Source organism: Doryrhamphus excisus, chromosome 2, assembly GCF_030265055.1.
Source record: "Doryrhamphus excisus isolate RoL2022-K1 chromosome 2, RoL_Dexc_1.0, whole genome shotgun sequence".
NCBI classification, from domain to species: Eukaryota; Metazoa; Chordata; class Actinopteri; order Syngnathiformes; family Syngnathidae; genus Doryrhamphus; species Doryrhamphus excisus.
In genome coordinates this window covers 19,174,006-19,197,241 of record NC_080467.1, presented here as the reverse complement: position 1 = coordinate 19,197,241, position 23,236 = coordinate 19,174,006, and the positions used below count along the sequence as shown (strand labels likewise).

The 23,236-nt window shown below is 41.9% G+C and overlaps 1 protein-coding gene across 2 annotated transcripts in view; it reads left to right on the top strand.

Moving 5' to 3' along the window:
• Positions 1 to 22,697, top strand: part of tnksa (tankyrase, TRF1-interacting ankyrin-related ADP-ribose polymerase a) — a 69,693-nt gene extending 46,996 nt beyond the window's left edge. For both annotated transcript variants that reach the window (XM_058051319.1, XM_058051324.1), the window contains 23 exons: positions 1,304 to 1,398; positions 1,564 to 1,630; positions 1,715 to 1,901; positions 2,864 to 2,985; positions 3,071 to 3,162; positions 3,329 to 3,407; positions 3,951 to 4,122; positions 4,511 to 4,590; positions 6,113 to 6,258; positions 6,771 to 6,936; positions 8,024 to 8,243; positions 10,779 to 10,888; positions 11,377 to 11,565; positions 11,977 to 12,057; positions 13,419 to 13,608; positions 13,696 to 13,775; positions 17,468 to 17,588; positions 17,668 to 17,765; positions 18,809 to 18,883; positions 18,966 to 19,071; positions 20,064 to 20,250; positions 20,341 to 20,497; positions 20,614 to 22,697. In XM_058051319.1, the coding sequence (XP_057907302.1) occupies positions 1,304 to 1,398; positions 1,564 to 1,630; positions 1,715 to 1,901; positions 2,864 to 2,985; positions 3,071 to 3,162; positions 3,329 to 3,407; positions 3,951 to 4,122; positions 4,511 to 4,590; positions 6,113 to 6,258; positions 6,771 to 6,936; positions 8,024 to 8,243; positions 10,779 to 10,888; positions 11,377 to 11,565; positions 11,977 to 12,057; positions 13,419 to 13,608; positions 13,696 to 13,775; positions 17,468 to 17,588; positions 17,668 to 17,765; positions 18,809 to 18,883; positions 18,966 to 19,071; positions 20,064 to 20,250; positions 20,341 to 20,497; positions 20,614 to 20,700 (2,907 nt within the window). In that variant the 3' untranslated portion in view covers positions 20,701 to 22,697. The remainder of the gene's footprint in view (positions 1 to 1,303; positions 1,399 to 1,563; positions 1,631 to 1,714; positions 1,902 to 2,863; positions 2,986 to 3,070; positions 3,163 to 3,328; positions 3,408 to 3,950; positions 4,123 to 4,510; positions 4,591 to 6,112; positions 6,259 to 6,770; positions 6,937 to 8,023; positions 8,244 to 10,778; positions 10,889 to 11,376; positions 11,566 to 11,976; positions 12,058 to 13,418; positions 13,609 to 13,695; positions 13,776 to 17,467; positions 17,589 to 17,667; positions 17,766 to 18,808; positions 18,884 to 18,965; positions 19,072 to 20,063; positions 20,251 to 20,340; positions 20,498 to 20,613) is intronic.
• Positions 22,698 to 23,236: the final 539 nt, after the last annotated feature.

Genomic DNA, 23,236 nt, shown 5'->3' with positions numbered 1-23,236 from the left:
AACTGATGTCGTCATAAACGCATTACGTGCGTTATTTACTGCGGTGCCACTGGATGCATTTCATATTTCACTGTTTTGTGCAAAATAAGACAAATACTGCAATATGCAATGTAAGTTAGGGAAGATCTATTTTGGGGCCGTGGATCCAAAGTGCGGCATGGGAGCCATTTGTGGCTCGTGGCTATTTTCTACTGGCCCGCGCATATTCTAAAAGTAGAATTTAATGAAAAAAAGAAAAATGAACAACAACATAAAAAAAATGAAAAATCTGATGCAATTTCACAAGAATAAATCAAACTGTTAGGGGAAAAAAATTGTAATCAAACGAGAAAATTATGTAATATTATGAGGAAAAATAATATTTTAGTAGGGAGTTGAAATATTAAGGCAAAAAGACGTTATATAAAGTCATAATATTATGAAAAACAAAAAAACAAATAAAGTTGTGATTTTGGGGAAAATATTGCGGAAAAAGTTATACTGTAACGAGAATAAAGTCAAAATATAAAGGGAATAAAGTCATAAGTATGGGAAAAAATGTACAAGAAGAAAGTTGAAAACAGCTGTAATTTCTAAGAATAAATTTTAAATATTAATAGAAAAGTTGTATTCTCGTTGCAATTTTACTAGACTAAACTGGTAATATTTTGAGGAAAAATAATGTCATTTTAGTAGCATAGAGTTGAAATATTGACGGATATAAGTTGCTATTTTGAGACGTGATATGAAAAACAAACGGAACACAATAAAGTAAATAGTCCAAATATTATGGGAAAGAAAATGTATAAAGATTATTAAAGCCGAATGTTGAAATGTTTGGAAAAGGTAAAAAAACTAAAATAAAAAAACGTCTAAAATGAAAGCTGGTCTGTATGTGGCCTCGCTGAAACCAGTTTGGGCACCCCTGGTAATGACTATTTAGTTCATATGAATCCTGGGACTATTTTCCCACCCAATATTTCCAGTCGTCCTCCAACTTTGACTTCCTTTTACTGAGACACTGCACAGCGAGCTGAAGCATCTTATCCAGGTCCCCTCTTAAAACATTTATTACTGCAGCTTTACATCCGTTTTATGGAGGAAATATATTCTTTATCACTGTCGTCTGGTTCAGGAATGGAACAATAACTTTCTGACTGCAGTTTTCACGCCAGGAATGTGCGTGTAAGCACACCTGACTGAGTGACTGTGATGAAGTCAGGACCATGAACCGCTGTGCGGCGCCGCACTGATGCGAGCTAACATCCCAACAGCTCTATCTTCCTCGTCGCGCTCACGTTGCCCTCTTTTTGTGTCTCTCTAGTCCACTCCGCTTCACCTGGCGGCGGGATACAACAGGGTGAGGATAGTTCAGCTGTTACTACAACATGGAGCAGACGTTCATGCCAAGGACAAGGGGTATGTATAAGTATACTATTCCGACAAAGCAGTAAATGAATGCTTAGACAAAATCTTAAAGAATAGGCAAATAGCCAACATGGATCCCCTTCTGCTATGAGTGGTGAGCTCATAGGAGGGAAGGGGGACCCATGTTGTAGCAGTCCTGCGTCTTGACTGTTGCAGTGGTCTGGTGCCGCTACATAACGCCTGCTCCTATGGACACTATGAAGTCACTGAGCTGCTACTAAAGGTGATATGACGCACACGTGAAAGCAGCTTTTCGACCGTGTAGCAACATCCTGACAATACGTGCACTTACTATATTTCCCTGCAGCATGGAGCCTGTGTAAACGCCATGGACCTGTGGCAGTTCACCCCACTCCACGAGGCGGCGTCCAAGAACCGTGTGGAGGTGTGCTCCCTGCTGCTGAGCCATGGAGCTGACCCCACCCTGCTCAACTGCCACAGCAAGAGCTCCGTGGACATGGCGCCCACCCCTGAGCTCAAGGAAAGACTCTCATGTAATCAAAACGCTTCATTTCTATTTATTTATTTATTTATATGCAAACAGCGTCATAAATGCCGGTATGATTTTCAAGTATTTGATGAATGATGGCAATAGCGTGGCGCTCTGGGGAGCTTGTTGGGCTTGTCAGATGCAATGCAGGTGTAGGCCATTGTTGTTTTTATTAGTAATAATGGTGGGGAACGTAGGGATGCTGGGCGTTAATAATGATGATAAAGATTTGTTATATGTTAATGTTGGTTTAATGTTAATGTTTATTATTATTATTATTATTATTATTTCATATTTTACTATGTGGCCCCTATTGGACAAAGTTTAAGCAGTTCTTTCTTCACTAGGATGGCTGGCACCAGTCGTTGATTCTGACTTCCCGTATATCTCCGTACTTGGCGATGAGTTCTTTCTGGAATTCATTAGTGTGGAGTGGTGCTTTGTTTAATTCCGCAAAATGATACAGTACAAGGCAAAAGGACTGTTTTGTTACATGAGACAGTGTATGAAACAGAGGCAGAAGGTTTTGAGTCTGTCGCTGATGTTTACTCACAAGAATTTGTCAAACTTTTTTTATATTCTTTAATTGGTTGTGTAGTTGAACATGTTCATAACTGTATTTGGTATAGGTTGGAGTACTTGGTTCTGGTGCCTAATAGTGTGTTGTTTGCAATGTTTTGGACCCCACTGGTTATGACAACATGTTTCTTCTCTCGTTGGCTCTCACACAGAACTTTGAAGTTTGTGAAATATTGGTTACCCTGCAGGGTCATTTCAATCCGAAAAATAAAATGTTGTGTTTTTGTCTGAACGTTTGCAGATGCTCACTTGTGTGAGTCTGCCTTGCAAGAAACCAGTCAAATGAAGTCAAAAGTTGCTCTGAGTTGCAAGAAAACCATGGCAGTTGTTCTTTTTTCAATTCAGCTGACATGTTGACATTTTCTTCTTGTGTGTGTGTGTGTGAAGATGAGTTTAAGGGCCATTCACTGCTGCAAGCTGCTCGGGAAGCTGACATGGCCAAGGCGAAGAGGAGCCTGGCGCTGGAGATCATCAACTTCAAACACCCTCACACACACGAGACAGCACTGGTAAGACACGCGGCAATTTTCGCAATGATTTTTGATGCCGCTGCAGGGATGTACATACATAGATACATTGTGTGTGTGTATTTAGCACTGTGCAGTTGCATCTCCACACCCCAAGAGGAAACAGGTGACAGAGCTGTTGTTACGAAAAGGAGCCAACGTCAATGAGAAGAATAAAGAGTAAGTACTACACCTGATTTGACCTGATAGTGTTTCTTAGCAAAAACTGCATCAAGTACCTCTGAAGGTTCCAACCATTAGAGCACAAACTAAAAACAGTAAATGCTAAGACACGGTGGACAAAGGTTCACATTGAACTATATTCTCTTTTCCCCCCTTTTTGTAGTTTCATGACACCTCTGCATGTGGCTGCCGAGCGAGCTCATAACGACATCATGGAGGTGCTGCAGAAACATGGAGCCAAGGTACATTTTTATTTGTATTTTGGCTGCATGGCGGTCGAGTGGTTAGCGCACAGACCTCACAGCTAGGAGACCGGGGTTCAATTCCACCCTCGGCCATCTCTGTGTGGAGTTTGCATGTTTTTTCTCCAGGTACTCCGGTTTTCCTCCCACATTCCAAAAACATGCTAGGTTAATTGGCCACTCCAAATTGTCCATAGGTATGAATGTGAGTGTGAATGGTTGTTTGTCTATATGTGCCCTGTGATTGGCTGGTGACCGGTCCGGGGTGTGCCCCGCCTCTCGCTCAAAGACAGCTGGGATAGGCTCCAGCACCCCCCGCAATAAGCGGTAGAAAATGAATGAATGAGTTGTGTATTTTGTTAGTCCTGTTCTCTTTCCTGCCACCTTCTAAAGAGTTAAAAATATATATATCACGCATAAAAAAATTCTAACCTGTATAAGCTTTACAGGTGAGCATGTTGAGCATGCACAACTTGCTGTTCTCTCATATAACATATGTGCATACCAATATATAGCATAGTTTTAATTCCAAGCGGTTTGCAGGTGAACGCGTTGGACACCCTGGGTCAGACGGCCTTACACCGAGCGGCGCTAGCAGGGCATCTGCAGACCTGCAGGCTGTTGCTAGGATACGGGGCAGACGCCTCGCTGGTGTCGCTGCAGGGCTTCACTGCTGCTCAGATGGGAAATGAGGCTGTTCAGCAGATACTCACTGGTAGGGTCTGGGGTGTTTCTGGAGGTGTGTATTTGCTGTGCCTGTGTTGCCGCACTGCTGGCGATAGAAGATAAGCAGGAGGGAGTTTTTCATAGTGACAATGAGGGCAGAGTGATACCCTGTGGCTTTCCTTGTTGGTTTAGCAAATTCATAACTCTGTCATTGGTAGCATTGGATGATAAAAAAACGAGACAATGATAAATTAACATGCTCACAGTAGCTTGTTGCCGTGCATTACCTCTGGAAGCTTCAGTATAGTCCACAGTCCCCATTTTGCTGCTCGGTCTGTTTTCTTACTACCCTTCGTCTAGTGGGAAAGCAGCAATGGCATTTTATTTTTAAGTGTATCCATATATTTTTCCTCATTATCTTCTGGTTTTCCCTACAGAGAACGTCCCAGTAAGAAACTCAGATGTGGACTACAGACTTCTGGAAGCTGCTAAAGCTGGAGATCTGGACACCGTCAAGGTATTGTATTTTTTTCATGGATGTTATATTATTTGTTGTTTCAGCCAAAAAAAAACTTAAAGGGGAACTATTCTGCTTTTTCTACTTTTCTAACCTATAAATGTAGTTAGAATGTTGTGTTAAATGATGCCAAAGTTTCAAATAATGAGGTTTGCACATTTGGAAGTGAGCCCTGAAAGACGTTTGGGATGGCTCAAAACGCTCGGTTTCAAAAGGTGTGGTAAAACTGCCCTTTGTGATGTCACAGAGGGGCAGACTTCCTTATATGGTTCATAGTTAGGACTCACTTTGGCCGTGTGAACAATCACAGCGTGATTCGGGCGTGCCCGAAGACGGGTCGTGGGTGGAATAAAATAAAACAGGCCGTTTTGGCGGGAAGCACAAATGAAAGGAAATACAGCTGGAATAGGTGCAGATTCTGCAAAGTCTAAAAAGTTTTCTGTGCAGGTTATTGTGTGTAGCTGCTCTATAGGAGACCACAACTAAATCCAAAGAGTGGTCCCCTTTAACTTGTAATTCTGCTCAAAGATAGAACATGTGGCAGTTCTTTTCTGGATTTCTTGCAACCTTTTTCATTAAGGTACCCAGTTACCGCCACTGAAAGGGAAAAAAAATATGCCAATCTCTTTATCTCATAATTATGAGATAAAAGGTAAAAAATATGAGATAAAAAGTTGAAATTATGAGGTAAGATATGATTGGTAAGACACAAGATGTTTTTATTTCTTTTCAGATAGAATTGGATCTAACGAATGCAAGGAGACAGTTGTCATGTCTCCTTGTCAGGCTAATTCATTGGGTTGGAAATAGCAGTAAAAGAGAAATTGTCTGGATGATATTTTATATATGATATCAACAGCAGGGAACAAAGTTTCTGACGCAGTCTTTCAATTTACGCTTCAAAATTAGCTAATAAAACATGCCGCTGTATCAGAATGTTAGATTTTATGAACTAATCTTGGTTGTTTGACAGAGGAATAATGTTATTCTCTATTCTGTGTTCCTTTTCCTTTTGTTTCTTACTTTGATGGTAGATTTGTCACTTCAAAGTGATCCTGGCTTTTGGGGTGTCTGTCTTCATAATATTGAAATGAATTATATCAGGTGATTAATAGGGTGATGACACCATCGTCAAAAGACCTTGCTTACATCAGAGACACGTACGAAAAGGGACTGTGTAAAGTCATAGGGAATAAAGTCATTATTATGAGAATGAAGTATTTTTCGTTATTATAGTAAATGATGGAATTAGAGCATGGGATACTCCTTGAATAACTGATTTTCTGGAGCATATTTTGTGGTGTTTCTGCTCAGTTGACTCTTTCTATGAACGAAAAAAATCTCCTGTATGTTTGTCTTTATTTTTCTCAAACCGCTGTGCCTACCCTGAAGTCTTCTGGCATCTCCACGGGGGGAGGCCTGCCTTATACATGAAAAGACCCTCTACTAAATTTCAAAAAAATCCTCAATCCAAAGAGTTCTGCTATAAATCTATTCTTCCTTTCCTTCTCTCTCTGTGCAGTCCCTGTGCACAGCTCAGAATGTGAACTGCAGAGATCTGGAGGGACGACACTCCACCCCTCTTCACTTTGCTGCTGGCTACAACAGAGTGTCGGTGGTGGAGTACCTGCTGCATCACGGGGCTGATGTGCACGCCAAGGACAAAGGGTTCGTTCCACACAAAGTCATAAAAATACAAATTACTGTAACAGTTGCCGCATATGAGCTCATTGTTGTAAATCAGGGGTGTCCAAACGTTTTCCAACGAGGGCCTCATGCTGAAGAACGAGAGGATGCAAGGATGCAAGGGCCACTGATAGTTTCTCAGCTTTGTGGCATTGGTGAAAACACCTATTATTAGTATGAACTTTTGCTAGATATATTGTCAATATTTCAACTTTCTTGATTGATTGATTTGTGTGGGTTTTTTTTTTTTACATGTTGACTTTATTCCCTTCCCACCTAATATTATTTTCGTTCTCATAATATTAGAACTTTTTTAAAATTTTGATTTTATTCTTGTAAAATAAAATGAAATTTTTTGCTGTTTTCTTGTTTAATTTTTTTTTTGTCCAACAAAAAAAAGCAACCATGTGCCGCAAATAGCCCCCGTGCCGCACTTTGGATAGCCCGTGTTGTAAATGAATGCATCTTCAGAGTGTATTGTTGTCCCTTTGCAGGGGTCTAGTTCCTCTCCATAACGCCTGCTCGTACGGTCACTACGAGGTGGCTGAGCTGCTGGTCAGACACGGCGCCTCGGTCAATGTGGCCGACCTGTGGAAGTTCACGCCGCTTCATGAGGCTGCAGCAAAGGGCAAATACGAGATCTGCAAACTGCTGCTAAAAGTAAGATCTCTCTGCTGAAGTCCTTCCAGACTGAGTTAGTGTCGCTATTAACACCATTCTTGATGGCTTTAAAGATAAAGCCTCGGAATGTTAATGGTAGTGTGTTATGCTTCTGCTCTCTGATCCAAGTCGGGGCAAGGTGTTATGTAATACTTGGCCGTCACCTCGGTCTGCATGAGCAATACCAGCAAGTGTTGCAGTTTGTCTTCCCAGTTGTGTTTTTGTTGTTGCTTTCATAATCACCTCCAGACACGCTTACGTCACCACTGCAATGTTGCCATACGGAGACGCATAAATTATTATTAGAACCGAATTCACACGTGCGGGGGGGCACACGCATGGGCAAACACACAATCACAGTGGGAAATGTGTGCCTCAAGATTTGTTGTGCTTTCCAATTGTTTGCACGTCCTTGAGTTGTGACTTTAACTAATATAGTAACACCATCCATAACAGTAGGTGCATCCACGCAACCGAATGGGATGTATCTAAAATTCTACCTATATGGAGATAAAGAAGGCGAGAGGTGAGAATTGAAATGTGTTAAAGCATTTGAAAGGATTTAAGCGATTGTGATTCTTGGACATTCATGCGGACACAGCAGAGTACAAACACAGCATTTGTACTACCAGAGCTGTTTGCTAATCTGCTTGGCTCTGGATGTTCTATCGCCCAGAGTTCAGCTGTAGGTTTTCTTTTGTCTTCTCTGTTTGTTGTCATTTTTCTTATGTCCCTATTTATGTAGCGGTTGTGCTCAGAATAAAGCCGCTGCTTTCTCTTTACGTTACTAGTCTGCTCTTGGAAAATACATGAACACATAACACAGACTGAAATGAGAAGGTTATACATCCACAGGCATTTTTAAGCCAGCTAAGGATCCTCGAGGGAGTGGGCCCACAACATTGGCTTTTAATGAGCTGATCTCAAATTGACACTTTAAAAGCATCACCGAGGAGACTGTTGACTGAGGGAAAGTCTGCTCCTGCGGCTTCTTTATGACTGCTTTACAACCTGTCGTCTTTTTGACAACATTGCAATGTTTCCAAAGTCATTTGTTACTGATACAGTATTTGTATCCTGTCTACAGCATGGCGCAGACCCCACCAAGAAGAACAGAGACGGGAGCACGCCCCTGGACCTGGTGAAGGACGGGGACACAGACATCCAGGACCTGCTGAGAGGAGATGCGGCGTTGTTGGATGCGGCCAAGAAGGGCTGCCTGGCCAGAGTGCAGAAGCTATGCAGCCCCGACAACATCAACTGTCGAGACACGCAGGGCCGAAACTCCACCCCTTTGCACCTGGCAGGTAACGGATGCTTTGATTAGTTACTATTCTATTTTATATATATAAAAAAAGGTCAGAGATTTAGATTGTAGGTACACTTGGACAATCAGTGTCAGTCGTAGCTGGATCTCCTCAGATTCTGCAGGTGTACTGGATGTATAAGCTACTGGATCTCCTTAGATTCTGCAGGTGTATTGGATGTATAAACTACTGGTTCTCGTTAGATTCTGCAGGTGTACCGGATGTATAAACTACTGGATCGGATCTCCTTAGATTCTGCAGGTGTACTTGATGTAGAAGCTACTGGATCTCCTTAGATTCTGCAGGTGTACTGGATGTATAAACTACTGGATCTCCTTAGATTCTGCAGGTGTCCCGGATGTATAAACTACTGGATCTCCCTAGATTCCGCAGGTGTACCTGATGTAGAAATTACTAGATCTCCCTAGATTCCGCAGGTGTACCTGATGTAGAAACTACAGGATCTCCTTAGATTCTGCAGGTCTACTGGATGTAGAAACTACTGGATCTCCCTAGATTCCGCAGGTGTACCTGATGTAGAAACTACAGGATCTCCTTAGATTCTGCAGGTCTACTGGATGTAGAAACTACTGGATCTCCCTAGATTCAGCAGGTGTACCGGATGTATAAACTACTGGATCTCCTTAGATTCTGCAGGTGTACTGGATGTAGAAACTATAGTGTCCTTGGGACTTGGCAGAAATGATCACACCCTCAAAGACACACACACACATAATCAGGATCTGTAAACTTCCAAGTCTACTTCAGAGCCTCCACTCTACGATACCTCAGAGGCACAAACACTCATAAATCCACATTTCATGCTTGCTGTGCTGATAATATCAGCAGCGTCTGCCAGAAAAACATGCTCAGCTGGAGGCATAATATACAACATGATACGCTTGGTGCTGAGTTTACTACATTTACTATGACGTTTGGTGGTTAAGAATGGGCTCTACACGTTACTCGCTCAACAACTAGTTACAGCAGCGAAAGAATAGTAGTAAGTATAACCTTGTTTATTACAGTAACCCCTCTTTTATCGTGGTTATTTGGGTCCGGACAGTGATGAGTGAATTTCCGGGTGTTGGCGAGGGATCAGTGTAAATTACTTTGTGCACAACATTAAGTGAAAATGGAAGTGAAAATGAACATCATAAAAAGCTCAGAGAGGAGATCTGAGCCACTCTACAGTCGCAACCATTGTGAAGGATCAAGATTATTGAATGCTAATGAATTATACGTAGAGGGGTCATGGATTCTATGCGCTGTCACAAGGGTTTTTCTGTGATTTAATATGAATATCAGTAGTCATGAGGCAATCAGTGAAATCTGCTGTCAAAATAATCAATATAATTTGCTAACTGATAACAATGAAACTTCCATTCAATATTATCAGAAACGTGTTAAAAATGAGTGTATTTGCAATATGCTGTCATTTTATTGTATATGGTGATACTAGGTATTGTATCACATCTTTCATGTGTACCAAGTATGGATGTGAATGTCAAGTGGTGAACATGAAGTGCGCTTTAAAGACTCCAGATGGAAATGCTAAATGTGCGGCACCCATCGATTCTATATGAATAATGTAATGTGTACTCTTCCATAAACTTAGTGTCAAGGGGAAAAGAAGCCTGCAGACAAGCCTCAGGGCTGAAAAATGTGGAATAAAAACTTACTGAATGTTTTACATCCAACCAAAAATAATAATGAAACAGTGCATAGCTTGTCATACAAATGTTGCATATTATTATGCATATATTATTATTATATGTATTCATATTGTGTTTGACATGCTGATATATCCAGGTTCCAGGGGTCTGCAACAGGTAGCTTGTGAGGGGCATTTTTATAAATCAGGGCTGTCCAAAGTGTGGCCCCGGGGGCCATTTCTTTTTTTTAAATTAACCCACAGCATATTCTAAGAATAGAAATTAACTAATAGAATCTAACTATTCTATTCTAATTTTAATAGGAAACTAACAAAAATAAACAACAGCAGCAAAAATGTACAATGTAATTTTTAAAGAAGTAAGGTACGAAAATATGCAAGAAAAAATTGAAACAATTGTGGAAAAAACAAAAGAGCGGAAAGAAAAAACTGCTATAATTTTGCAAGAATTAAGTCATTGTAACAAGAATATTATCAGGAAACAAAGAGAGATCAATAAGATGTAAGTTCACACTAATAATAGGCCTTTTTACCTATATAACAAAGCTGAGATGCATTGTTTTATTAATATATATAAGCAGTTAGCATATGTACATGTGTTGCTTGACAAAATATATATAAATATACGCCGTTGCCCTTTCATTTTTCAGCACATGGCCCTCACTGGCAAAAGTTTGGTCACCCCTGATTGAAATGTTCCCAGCCATATGAATAAAACCCAAATCGCTCACCTCTCCTTTCTTTTTGTCAAAGTAGCTCCCATAGTGGCCGAAGTTGGAGACCCCTGCTCTATTCTTTCCATCTCAACTCACTTTCCCACTATTTAACAATCGCTCTCTTTCTCCCTTGGCGCCCTCTAGCCGGCTACAACAACCTGGAGGTAGCCGAGTACCTGTTAGAACACGGAGCCGACGTGAACGCGCAAGACAAAGGGGGCCTGATACCTTTGCACAACGCCGCTTCATACGGGGTAAGACATATACAACGACAAATGTCTTTATGTGTGTGCAAAGACGGATGCCATGAATCAAAAGGGACAGAGCCAGGGATGTGGGATGGAAAATAAATTGTCTCTCTTTTTTATGGAGTGCCTGAATAGCACTGGGCTCCTGAAAGAGTCATGAAACACATGTTGGATGAGCAGTTGGAGAGCTCTGTGGTCCAGAGGAGACACACAAACACTCCATTTAGCGTCTCCCTGCTTCTCAGTGGGAGGCTTGCATTGTGTAGTTGTCGCCAAGATAAGCAAGGCCAGTGTAACAATAGACAATAAGAACAAGAATAATAAAAGAAAGGAAGGCCAGTCAGGAAAAGGAGGCTCTGGATGAGGGTCATAATTCACATGGTTCCGCAGTGCAACTTTAGTTTTGATTTGATTCTTTCTGTCTGCTTTCTTTTGGGTTTTATTTCCTGTACTTCTACACCTTCTGTAATTCTGTGTCCACTGTCATGGTCCAGCATGTTGACATAGCCGCCCTGCTCATCAAGTACAACACGTGCGTCAACGCCACAGACAAATGGGCGTTTACTCCCCTGCACGAGGCGGCGCAGAAGGGGCGCACTCAGCTCTGCGCTCTCCTGTTGGCCCACGGAGCCGATCCCACCATGAAGAACCAGGAGGGGCAGACGCCGCTGGACTTGGCAACAGTACGAAACTCTTTCTTGAAAATTCAAAATAATCAAGTCATATTACACCAATTCATTGGTTCCAAACCCGTATTTATAAATGGAATACAATCTTCTACACATGACTTTTAACATTGTTAGAGCCCTCTAGACAGGAACTAACACCCCTATAGTCACCTACACATTGATATTACCCAATATAGTACACAAAATCAAGTGACTGAAGACATAAATCAAGAGTTTCCAAACTGTTTGCATTTCCATACAGCTATTGAAGGCATAGGAAGAAGAGATAATGAACAGTTGGAGCAGAACACAAACAACCATTCACACTCACATTCACATTTTAGAGCCTACAATTAACCAGACAAGCGTGTTTTGGTGGTGGGGGGGCGGAGTTCTGCATCAATGACGTGAATTTCTTTGTTGCAGGCTGATGACATCAGAGCGTTGCTGATAGACGCCATGCCACCAGACGCCCTGCCCAGTTGTCTGAAACCACAGGCCACTGTGGTGAGTGCCAAAGATGGAACAATACTAGATATTTATTTTTAGATTTGGTACAGTATGGCTCCTGTAGTTCAAATCAAAGGTGCAGTCAGTTTCCCTATCAACACAACTAAAATGGAACCTCGGTTTCTATCATTATTATTTATTTCTGTTTGGCCGTACGATGACTGTGTGTATGACAACCGAGACCTATTTTGGTCAAAAACTGAGGTTCCACCGGGAATGTTTTTTACAAGTGCGCCAATTTTTGAATTTGTTTTTTTGCTGAGGCAATAACATCATACACCTTGTTGTTATTTTTTGTCTTAGGCACAAAGTTTTGTTGTAAAAAATAGTCAGGTCAGTTCTATTCATACCGTATTTTCTGGACTATAAGTTGCTCCGAAGTATAAGTCGCACAAGGCCAAAAATGCATAATTAGGTAGAAAAAAAACATACGCAAGTCGCAATTTTTTGCGGGTAATTTCTTTTATAAACTACTTGACCAAAACAGACATTATGTCCTCTTGGAAGGCAAGTAATAACAATAAAAGAATAGAGAACAGGCTGAATGAGATAACACAATGGTTATTCAGCTACACAAAAAATAAACATGCACAGAAAATGTGTTCAGTGTTTATGTAACATAAACAGTTTTTTCATTTATAAGTCACTCTGGAATATAAGTCGCAGTCGTAACAGCCAACCTATGAGAAAAGTGCGCCTTATAGTCCGGAAAATATGGTATATACATTTTATAAACAATACACAATTCAGGCTCGCTGTGCTTTAAAGAGAACATATCGGACCCCACATGAGCAAGCATTTGTGACAGAGACAAGGAAAAATACTCCCTTGAGATAATAATGGAGGTACAACAGAGGTAAATAAGAACCTGCTGTCGGCTGCAACAGTTGTAGAAATATAAGACATTGGTTTTTGCCGCATGTTTGCACTGAAAATGGTGTGTGGCGAAATGAAATGATGTTTGAATGTCATGAAAGAGGTGCTGCCTGGAGTTCCGATGTAAACATCAAGAAAGAGGGCAACTATGAGTTGAAGAAGCTGAACACACCCTCACTGCACTGAGGAGCTCCATTAGTGATATAGGATGATGCGGACAAAGTATGTGAAGGAGCGATATCGCAAGTCAGACTCTATAAACTGGACTACAGCCGTGCAGTAAACCATGCGATAACCTTGCAATAATCCTGTGACTTGATCAACACGTCCACAGCTGTAAATAGTGATGTCCTTTGATTTTCTCTACTCTTGTGTGCTTTTTGTACTCTGCTTTTGCTGCTGTAAATCTGTAATTTCCCCTTGTGGGACTAATAAAGGCATACCTTATCTTATCCTAAATTCATTTCTTTTTTCGCCTCCAGGTGAGTGCCAGCGTGGTGACAGCCGGCGCCACAGGGGGCGTGGTCATCTCTCCCTCACCATCACCGTCGTCCTGCTTGTCAGCGGCCAGCAGCATCGACAACCTGAGCACGCCCCTCAGCGACATCACGGTGGGTGGTGCCACAGGAACGGCAGATGGAGCATCTAGCTCGGACAGGAAGGAAGGAGATAGTAAGTACACGTCAAAAATTAACAATAAAACGTGCGCACAGGTTGAAAACATCCCTGTAAACATCTGCTTCTCCCTCTTTTCTCCAGCACTACTTGACATGACCATCAACCAGTTCTTAAAGAGTCTGGGACTGGATCACCTCCGAGACATCTTCCAGAGGGAACAGGTACTTCTCTGAGAAGATGAAGCATGTGTGAAAAGGTGGCCACGGGAGGGAGTGGGAAAGCAGCATGTTGAAGATGAGACAAACAGGGAGATGGCAGGAGGAAGAAGCAAGCAGACAGAAGCAGAAAGAGAAATTGAAAGTGACAGCTGGATGAAGTCCAAGCACTGAAGTCAAGAGTGGAGGCAATATGCAGCCTGAGTGTTTCTCCTAATTCCCCTGAAGGGAAACAAGTCTTCATTGATATTCCGAGTGGTGAGATGGAGGCGAGCGTCGTCTGTGTGTGGAAAGAAAAAGTATGCAGCATCTCACTACAGCATGAACAACCACTCATCTGGAAGCATTTACATCACTTGCACTCATTTTACTCTGAACCATTGTGCTCCACTTCACGTTACTGTAAACAATACCACCCACTACTACAATTGCACAAAATCTAAAACAATTTTCCCCTTAGCTAACTATGTATATCCGATTAATCTGTGTCATCCACTCAAAAATGTTATCAAAAAACCACTTCAATATAGAACAATTATACCATACCGTAGTTGTATAATGGCATGGTATGTGTTACGTCTCAGCTTTGGCATTGTGACGCGACCCCAGTATGCAGATAGCCACAGGTGCGAGTGAAAAGGAAAAAGCAGGCATAGAAGCGGAAAATAACTAAACTGTCACATAGGCTAACTTGACGATCGTGACAGTATGTCCAATGTGAAAAAAAGTTTCCTCCATTCTGTGTGGAAGTGGTAGGCTTTTAGCTTCTTACTTTTTCTTTCCCACTCCGTTTGAGACATTTTCTTTAGTTTAGAATAAATACATTGGAAGCTACCTAGTTAGCTTGCGATAATGCTATGCTTAAAGCCGTGGCCATCATTGTGTGCTTGCGTATTAGCGATGTGTTGTAAACAGAGAATAGGAATAATAGGAGTGTAAAGGTGACTACAGGGTTGTTATTTAATGTCTGCACTAGAGTAAAGTCAACATGTACTGTAAAGTCATAAATATGAGAAGAAACTTGAAGAAACTTGAAATAGTTGGAGAAAAAAAAACAGGATAAATGGAAAACAGCTGTAGTTGTACGAGAATAAAGTCAAAATATTACGGCTTTTTCACCTGTATGATAAAGCTCAGATGCAGTTTTTTCTTATATACCGTATTTTCCGCACTATAAGTCACACTTTTTTTCATAGGTTGGCTGTTCCTGCAACTTATACTCCAAAGCGACTTATAAATGAAAAAACTGTTTATGTTACATAAACACTGGACACCTTTTCTGTTCATGTTTATTTTTTGTGTAGCTGAATAAGCATTGTGTTAGCATATCTTACACCTATTCAGCCTGTTCTCTATTCTTTTATTGTTAGAACTTGCCTTCCAAGAGGACGTAATGTCTGTTTTGGTCAAGTAGTTTATAAAATAAATTACCCGCAAAAAATGCGACTTATACTCCAGTGCGACTTATTTATGGGGTTTTTTCTACCTAATTATGCATTTTGGGCCTTGTGCGACTTATACTCCGGAACAACTTATACGGTATATATCAATGTAGTGGCTGTACGACCCGAGTTCAATGCCACCCTCTGCCATCTCTGTGTGGCGTTTGCATGTTCTCCCCGTGCATGCGTGAGTTTTCTCCGGGTACTCCGGTTTCCTCCCACATTTCAAAAACATGCTAGGTTAATTGGCGACTCCAAATTGTCCATAGGTATGAATGTGAGTGTGAATGGTTGTTTGTCTATATGTGCCCTGTGATTGGCTGGCGACCAGTCTAGGGTGTACCCCGCCTTACGCCCGAAGACAGCTGGGATAGGCTCCAGCACCCCCGTGACCCTCGTGAGGAAAAGCGGTAGAAAATGAATGAATGAATGAAACACACGTAGTAATGGAGAATAAGTAGCTCGCTTATTTAAAGCCTACGTTTAAAAAAATCTGAATGGTCAGTAAAATCAGTCCCGGGTGTACCGAAGACAGCTGGGATAGGCTCCAGCACGCCCGTGACCCTCGTGAGGATAAGCGGTAGAAAATGAATGAATGAATATTACGTCCTATTGACTTTTCACTATGTGGGCCTCGCTTGTGTATTTTCTCCCCTTCAACAACAAGCTGCATTAGACTCCAGTCCAGCTGCGTTCTATCGAACAGGCCACATCTGTCAATTCAAATGAGTGATTTGCGCCTTCGTTGCCTACGTTGCCTTCTTCTTTATCGGTTCATCCAGGGAATGTGATTAAAATTTCCCCCTCAATTCCACTCAGAAGGTTGCCGCCGCTTCATTATTTGCTTCCAGGTTAATTTTGTGAGACAGTGTCTTACGGCTGCGTCAGGACTGTCAGCGAGATCAGACCAGCGTCTGACACTCTGCCAATGCACGCACAACCTCCTCCTGTTTTTTCCCTGCCATATCCCCCAACGCACTCATCTCTCCAAACAGAAAAGACGGCAGCCCAGACGAGAGCAGATTAAGGTTACCATTTAAAAAGGAGAGTTCACACACCCTTTTTTACACTTCCCTCCATCAACAAACTTGCAAACTTCACGGCTATCGCTTTGATCCGTTGCTCGATGACCGCCGTGCATTCATTAACCTTTTCTGCACGCCGTGTTAAACTAGCGCTCATGAATATTTGTCAGACCCATTGTGTCTGCAGTATGCCAATTATTATCCACTGCTTGCTTCAGAACTTGTGGCTGTGACATTACCTGCTGGTGTTGGAAATGAAAGAAATACATACAATTTCAGTATTTGACGGTATTTGATGGTCACTATATTTCCCACTGACATTTGCAGCATTTGACTTTTATTGCTGCCTTTTCTCAGCAAGAGTGAGCTTCTCCACAAAGATCACCCATGCCTTGCGTGCATATTCCCATAGCGACTCGACTTCCCTCTATCAGATCATCACATTGCACCAGCATCTGATATGATGTATAAAATACTGTTTGGTTCGCAGCAATTGCTTCTGGGAGAGGCGAGCCTCAGGTGTTGCTGGCAATGTGGAATAGGCAGCGGCGACCCGCCTCTGTTAGCTTTGATGCGACCTCCGCTTTGAAAGAAAAGGGACTAAAACTGTGAAAGGAACTATAAGCTGGGGATTAGAAACACTGTCATTTATGAAGCTGGAGAGATAAAATGACTTTCTCCACAGTTGGAAAGAAATACTTGAAGCAGAATTGCTGGTATTTTGAACATTTATTCATAGCACAGTGGCCACAATAAAGATTTACTGTCATCCCTAGCTGGTGGCTACTTGGCACTTCCAACATCACGTCTTCACTCTACCGTGTTTTTGAATAATTAGTCCATTAATTAATGATCGCTGTTTTGTGGTTGATCACAACCTGTTATCAAATACATATTTACGCGAATTCTGCATATTCTTGGCGTAAACTAATCATTTTTCAAGCATAAAAATTAGCTAACTAAATGCAAATTCAAGGGCAGACGAGGCAGTGTAATTATGGAAATTAAGTGTTTTTTTATGTTTTTAATGTGCCAAATGTTGCTTCTATTAGTGTTTTGTCATGATGAATGATTTTAAAACAATTATAATTTGTGCTACTTTTGAGAGAAATTACCGTCGATTTGTTCTTTTATAAGCATCATTGGAATGCATTATGGTCGTCTACCGCCATTACGAAAAACAATGCTATTTTAAGAAACATGACAAGCGTTCTTTGCTGTTTCCGAGCAGATCTCGCTGGACGTGCTGGCAGATATGGGTCATGAGGAGCTCAAAGAGATTGGCATCAACGCCTACGGGCACAGACACAAACTCATCAAGGGCATCGAGCGGCTGCTAGGAGGTCAGCAAGGTCAGTCAACACGCAGAAACGCGCATTTGCCTGTGCGGCGTGCGTCTGAAATCTAATAATGTAAATGTTGTGTTTGTAGGTGCCAACCCGTACCTGACGTTCCACTGCTCCAGCCAGGGCACCGTACTCATCGACCTGGCCCCGGATGACAAGGAGTTCCAGTCGGTGGAGGAGGAAGTAGGCACACACACACACGCATGTGAACCTCAAACACTTCCGACAATCACTTTGCACGTGTGTAATGTGTATATTCAACCATATGATCATATTTTCAGTAAAGTTGATGACATGTCTTATTACCGTTACTGCCGGAGGAACCACAGCAATTGAATTGAAGGAGACAGCAGATATCACAGTGAAAGGCTCCAACACTGATGAGAACAGTCATCTGGAACCAAAGTCATTTCAAATGTAATATGTCTCCAGTGATGTATTTCAATCTTATACAGGATTTGGCTAAAGTATTCAAGATTTTTTTCTTGGAATTCAGACTGATTTTTTTTAAACATAGGCTTTAAATAAGCGAGCTACTTCATTCTCCATTACTACGTGTGTTACTTTGCAAATCAGACGCACGGTGTTACGGGATTGAAGGGCTGGGGGGGTGGGGGATGGGGGGGGTCTTATCCTCACAAGGGTCGCGGGGGTGCTGGAGCCTATCCCAGCTGTCTTCGGGCGAGAGGCGGGGTACACCCTGGACTGGTGGCCAGCCAATCACAGGGCACATATAGACAAACAACCATTCACACTCACATTCATACCTATGGACAATTTGGAGTGGCCAATTAACCTAGCATGTTTTTGGAATGTGGGAGGAAACCGGAGTACCCGGAGAAAACCCACGCATGCACGGGGAGAACATGGAAACTCCACACAGAGATGGCCGAGGGGGGGATTGAACTCGGATCTCCTAACTGTGAGGCCTGCGTGGTAACCACTCGGTCGCCGTGCAGCCGTACAGCCTTTCTCATATTCATCTTAAGAATTGGAATAGAACATAATAGAAGGAGCTGCTGTTGCTAGACTACCAAATGTCAGTCAGAGCTGCTTGTTATAGCCGGTTTTGAACATACAGTGTTGTTATTAATTAGATATGCAAATTGAATGCCATCGCTTTCTAACGGAACACACAAGGCTGAGGCAAAGACAAAAGATGTTTTTGTCCTGTACATCTTTTTGATATGTAAAAACTTTCTTACTCATCGCCTTTGTGTCCTCAGCTCCAGAGCACCATCAGAGAGCACCGTGATGGCGGCAACGCAGGCGGAGTCTTCAGTCAGTACAACATCATCAAGGTGAGGCATCTGTTTAGTTGTCAACGTTCAAGTCGGAATCCCGAAAATGAGCGAGTTTTTTTTTTTTTTTCTTTGTGTACAGATTCAGAAGGTGGTGAACAAGAAGTTACGAGAGCGGTACGCGCACAGACAGAAGGAGATAGCTGATGAAAATCACAACCACCACAACGAGCGCATGCTTTTTCATGGTAAATATGTCATGTGACACCATGCAGTGCCACACTGGTCACCAGTACAGGTTTAGTATTGGACTCAAGTTATGAGGGGCGCTGAAAGGTAGCACTGATTACTACCGGAAATGTTGAAATGAACGTTCAATTTGATGAGCTGATTGTTGTTTTTGTTACAGTTTCAGATCTTTGTGTTTCAGGTTCAAGTCGTTTTTTGTCACTTGCAGACTTTTGGCTCAGATTCAGCATGTCATCCACTGAGAGGCGTGTGGAATCATGACAGACAGTTTAACAAACAAAAAGAACTAGCACAGGGGTCAGCAACCCACGGCTCCAGAGCCGCATGAGGCTCTTAAGCCTCTTTGTTGTGGCTCCCTTTGCAATGCTCAAGTTTTTTTTTAACACCCGAATGGGGAAAATAAGCATATTTGTCATGATTTTTTTGCTTTTTCTCCTCTGAACTACTTTGATACCTCCAAATCTGGCAGTCAATCAAAATCTTTGGAGACTCGCAATTTGCTTCACATTTCTTCCGAGGTTTAACCAAGATGATACTATCATTACCCTATGAGTTGGCATCCATCACAAATGAACACTTCACTTCTATTTATTGGATTCGGCTGTTAAAACTTGTTCAAATAAATTAAAAAATTCAAACTTTCGAAAGTTTATAAGATATTTTTATCTACATAGATTTATATTTACATAGATTGTTTTTAAATCATGTTTTGTGGCTCCAGTCTATTTTTCTTTAGTGAGCGAGTGGTAAACTGGCTCTTTTGATTGTAAAAGTTGCCGACCCCTGACCTCGCATTTGACTCAGGGACTGAGGAACTAAAACAATTCAACTCACCACTTTATGCAGGCTACATGAAATGATGACTTCCAAAAGTGTGCGAGTGCGTGATGTGTTGAATAAAGACATGAAACGATCTCATAAACCGAGCGTAACTCTAATATACTGTATAAGTTATTATCACTCACCTTATAACACTTCCTTGTCCCGCCAGGTTCTCCCTTCATCAACGCCATCATCCATAAAGGTTTCGACGAGCGCCACGCTTACATCGGCGGCATGTTTGGTGCCGGCATCTATTTTGCAGAGAACTCCTCTAAAAGCAACCAGTACGTTTACGGGATAGGCGGGGGCACGGGGTGTCCCACCCACAAAGACAGATCTTGCTACGTGTGTCACAGGTGAAGTCGGTTAAAGTGGCTTGACTTCCTCCAAGACGGGACCTTGTCCCCCCCCCCCTCGCTTGTGCTGACTCGTGCGTTGCATTTCAGGCAGATGCTGTTCTGCAGAGTGACACTGGGGAAGTCCTTTCTGCAGTTTAGTGCCATGAAGATGGCCCATGCGCCTCCCGGGCATCACTCAGTCATTGGGCGGCCTAGTGTCAATGGACTGGCCTATGCGGAGTACGTCATCTACAGAGGGGAGCAGGTCTGTACATGCACGCTTGGTCTCGTGCTGCTGTGTCCACAATGATCATTTCAGCTGTATTTGGGGTTGTTGTCATGGTTTCGCTAAAGCCTGAGTTTGTTTGTTGTTGTTGACAGGCTTACCCAGAATACTTGATCACATACCAGATTGTCAAACCAGAGAGCGTGGCCACGCCCGCCACCACTGCAGAGCAAAAGTCCTAACACGCTCACCCCAGCTGGATCTGAAGGTCGAGAATTTCAGCTGTTCTCACGAGAAAGCCCTCTGAGCTGGCAGCGTTTTTTTTTGTTTTTTTTTGACACCTCTGAGCCCACGTAAGTGCGAACTTAAAAAGCGGAAGAGGTCACAGCGGCTCGATCAAGCAGGCACGGCGAGATGATGCGCTGTTGTCTGAAAAAGTGCTCAGTGGCTGTTACTGAGCAAAGAGCGTGTTTTTGTTACAAGACAAAGTGAACCCCAGAAGGGACAGCGGGCCACCATGTGAAGAATAAACACGAGGACCACACTGCATTGCTGCTGGTCTGAACCTGTCACCTAAAGAAGAACTGACCTTCAAAAAAACTATTTTGGAGGTTTATTCTCAGCCATAACAGTTAAATACTTTTGAGAGAAACCCAAAACATGTCCACATGGGGTCTAAAGTGTTGTTACATCACATTTACTGTGTCTGATTGTTCCCCACTTGGAACCACGTGTTGTTGTTTACATTAAACTCCTTCCTCTTAGCACATTTCCTCTCCACGTGGAGCAGTGGAGCCCCCTGGTGGCGCAGCCGAGTAATGACAACAGACAAGCCATTGCCATTCGTCGCCACGGAGCAAGTTCAAGTAGTAAATGTGCGTTTTAACATTCATCGAACTTGAACTATATCATGTTGGACCACATAAAGAACCTACTGGGAGAAAATTAGGATTTATTCTACTCTTAAACGTTCTAGAAAATTGCTCTTCATCATTTGAATCAAGCTGATAAAGAGTTGGCTAGCATTGTAGCAGTTTGCCAGCTAACGAAACACTTAAGTTCTTCTTAGTCCCGATTTCACAAAATGTATACAAAATAGGCAGCTTCTTTTAAATGTGCCTGAGGTTTACAAATGTCTGTTTTTAACTGAATTTCTTCCAGTGAACCTAAAATGGCCTCCAAGTGACTTTACTATGACGCAGGTATTTCCCCATGGCGATCAGCATGCAAAATAAGTATTCTATAAATGAAAAAAAATCTATTTAAAACCTACTCAAGTATGCTAGTAGTACAATGTTTTGGAGTAAATCAGAAAATAATACAATAGTTAAATAATTGGCATTCACATTGAGGGCAAATATCCTAATGACAACTTGTACATTTTTTAAATGGACCCTAAATATTCAAAATGTTTTCTTCAGATGTTGACTTTTCAAGAATAATATTTATGAGTGTACAATGTTAAAGGCGTCTGAATGTCACAATATGTGAAGAAAGTGTCTTTTTTGTTTTCCACCAGAGAGCAGCAAATAAATGCTCATACTGGAGAGTTACGAACACTCACGTTAATTCGCAACTCTTCGTTTGTCCCGTGGAACACTTTTAAAATATGAAACATTGTTTTATATTATTTGCGTCACGTATGAGCTGGAATGCGTGGATGTGCCAGTTAGCCTTTGTTACAGGCATTGCCTTGGACAGCTACGTAGCGGGGACTTGGATGACCTTTGAACCCTGGGCAGTCACGAGCCGGAGTCGAGAGGGCCCAGACGGCATGTGGAGGGCCTCTGTTGACACGTTGGAATAAAGTTTGTTGGAAGCAACAAAGAAAGGTTTCTTCTCGGCTCAAGTCAGGTAGCTCCTTTCTACGTTTCGGAGCTGAAGTTAACACCTTCCTGTTGTGACGAGTAATACAGCCATTTGAACGTACGTTTACCCGGGAAAAGTGACGTTTAAATGACATTTTTCTGTTGGGCAACTGGTTGTACTTCACTACTAGCCACATACATTCTTGTAAGAAAAGATGTTAATAAAGAAATCAATTCTGTCTCGTTTGTTTTGTATTAGAAGTCTGTACCGTACGGTATAGCCAATTTGTCTTGACATGGTTGTAATTCAAAGGACATCCACCAGAGGGCGCACTGACAACACGAGTAAGTTGAAATTCGGAAAACATTATTGCTGCCTATCTCCGTTATGTGTTAAAATATCAAGGGCCACAGCTCTTATATTTAATCGATATTGCATACCGATGTGTCATAAGTATACCACATGATTGATGCCTTTCTGTGTGCTCTATGCGTGTAGTTCACAGGTCTTCCGGTAGAGGGCGCCCACCACTAGCAGAAGTGCAGTATTTTTACATGAATACTATGTTTTATTATTGTTAGTATGGTTTGTGGCCAACACTACCGTAGAATAGACTAATACAGATGTCAATCCTAAATATCAATGGACAGCTGACGGTAGGTTTAAAGCAGTACTTATATGGTGATTTTTAGCAGAAGCAACACACCGGAAATAAGCTGCGTTTAAAAGTGTACCGTTTGTGGCCACAGGGCGGCGCTGTAAACCGGCAATTACAATTATTTTTAACAAAAGCCAACGAGAAGCGGAAGTCATGATAAGCATTTAAGCTTTTTTTTTTTAATTTATGCAAATGTTAAGGGAAAAAATACATTACATTTAAATGGGAGATTAGTGCGTTATGATACTAATTTCCATAATACAAATGTTTTATGTAAAAAAATTAATCCTAATATTGTATTGTGTTGCAAA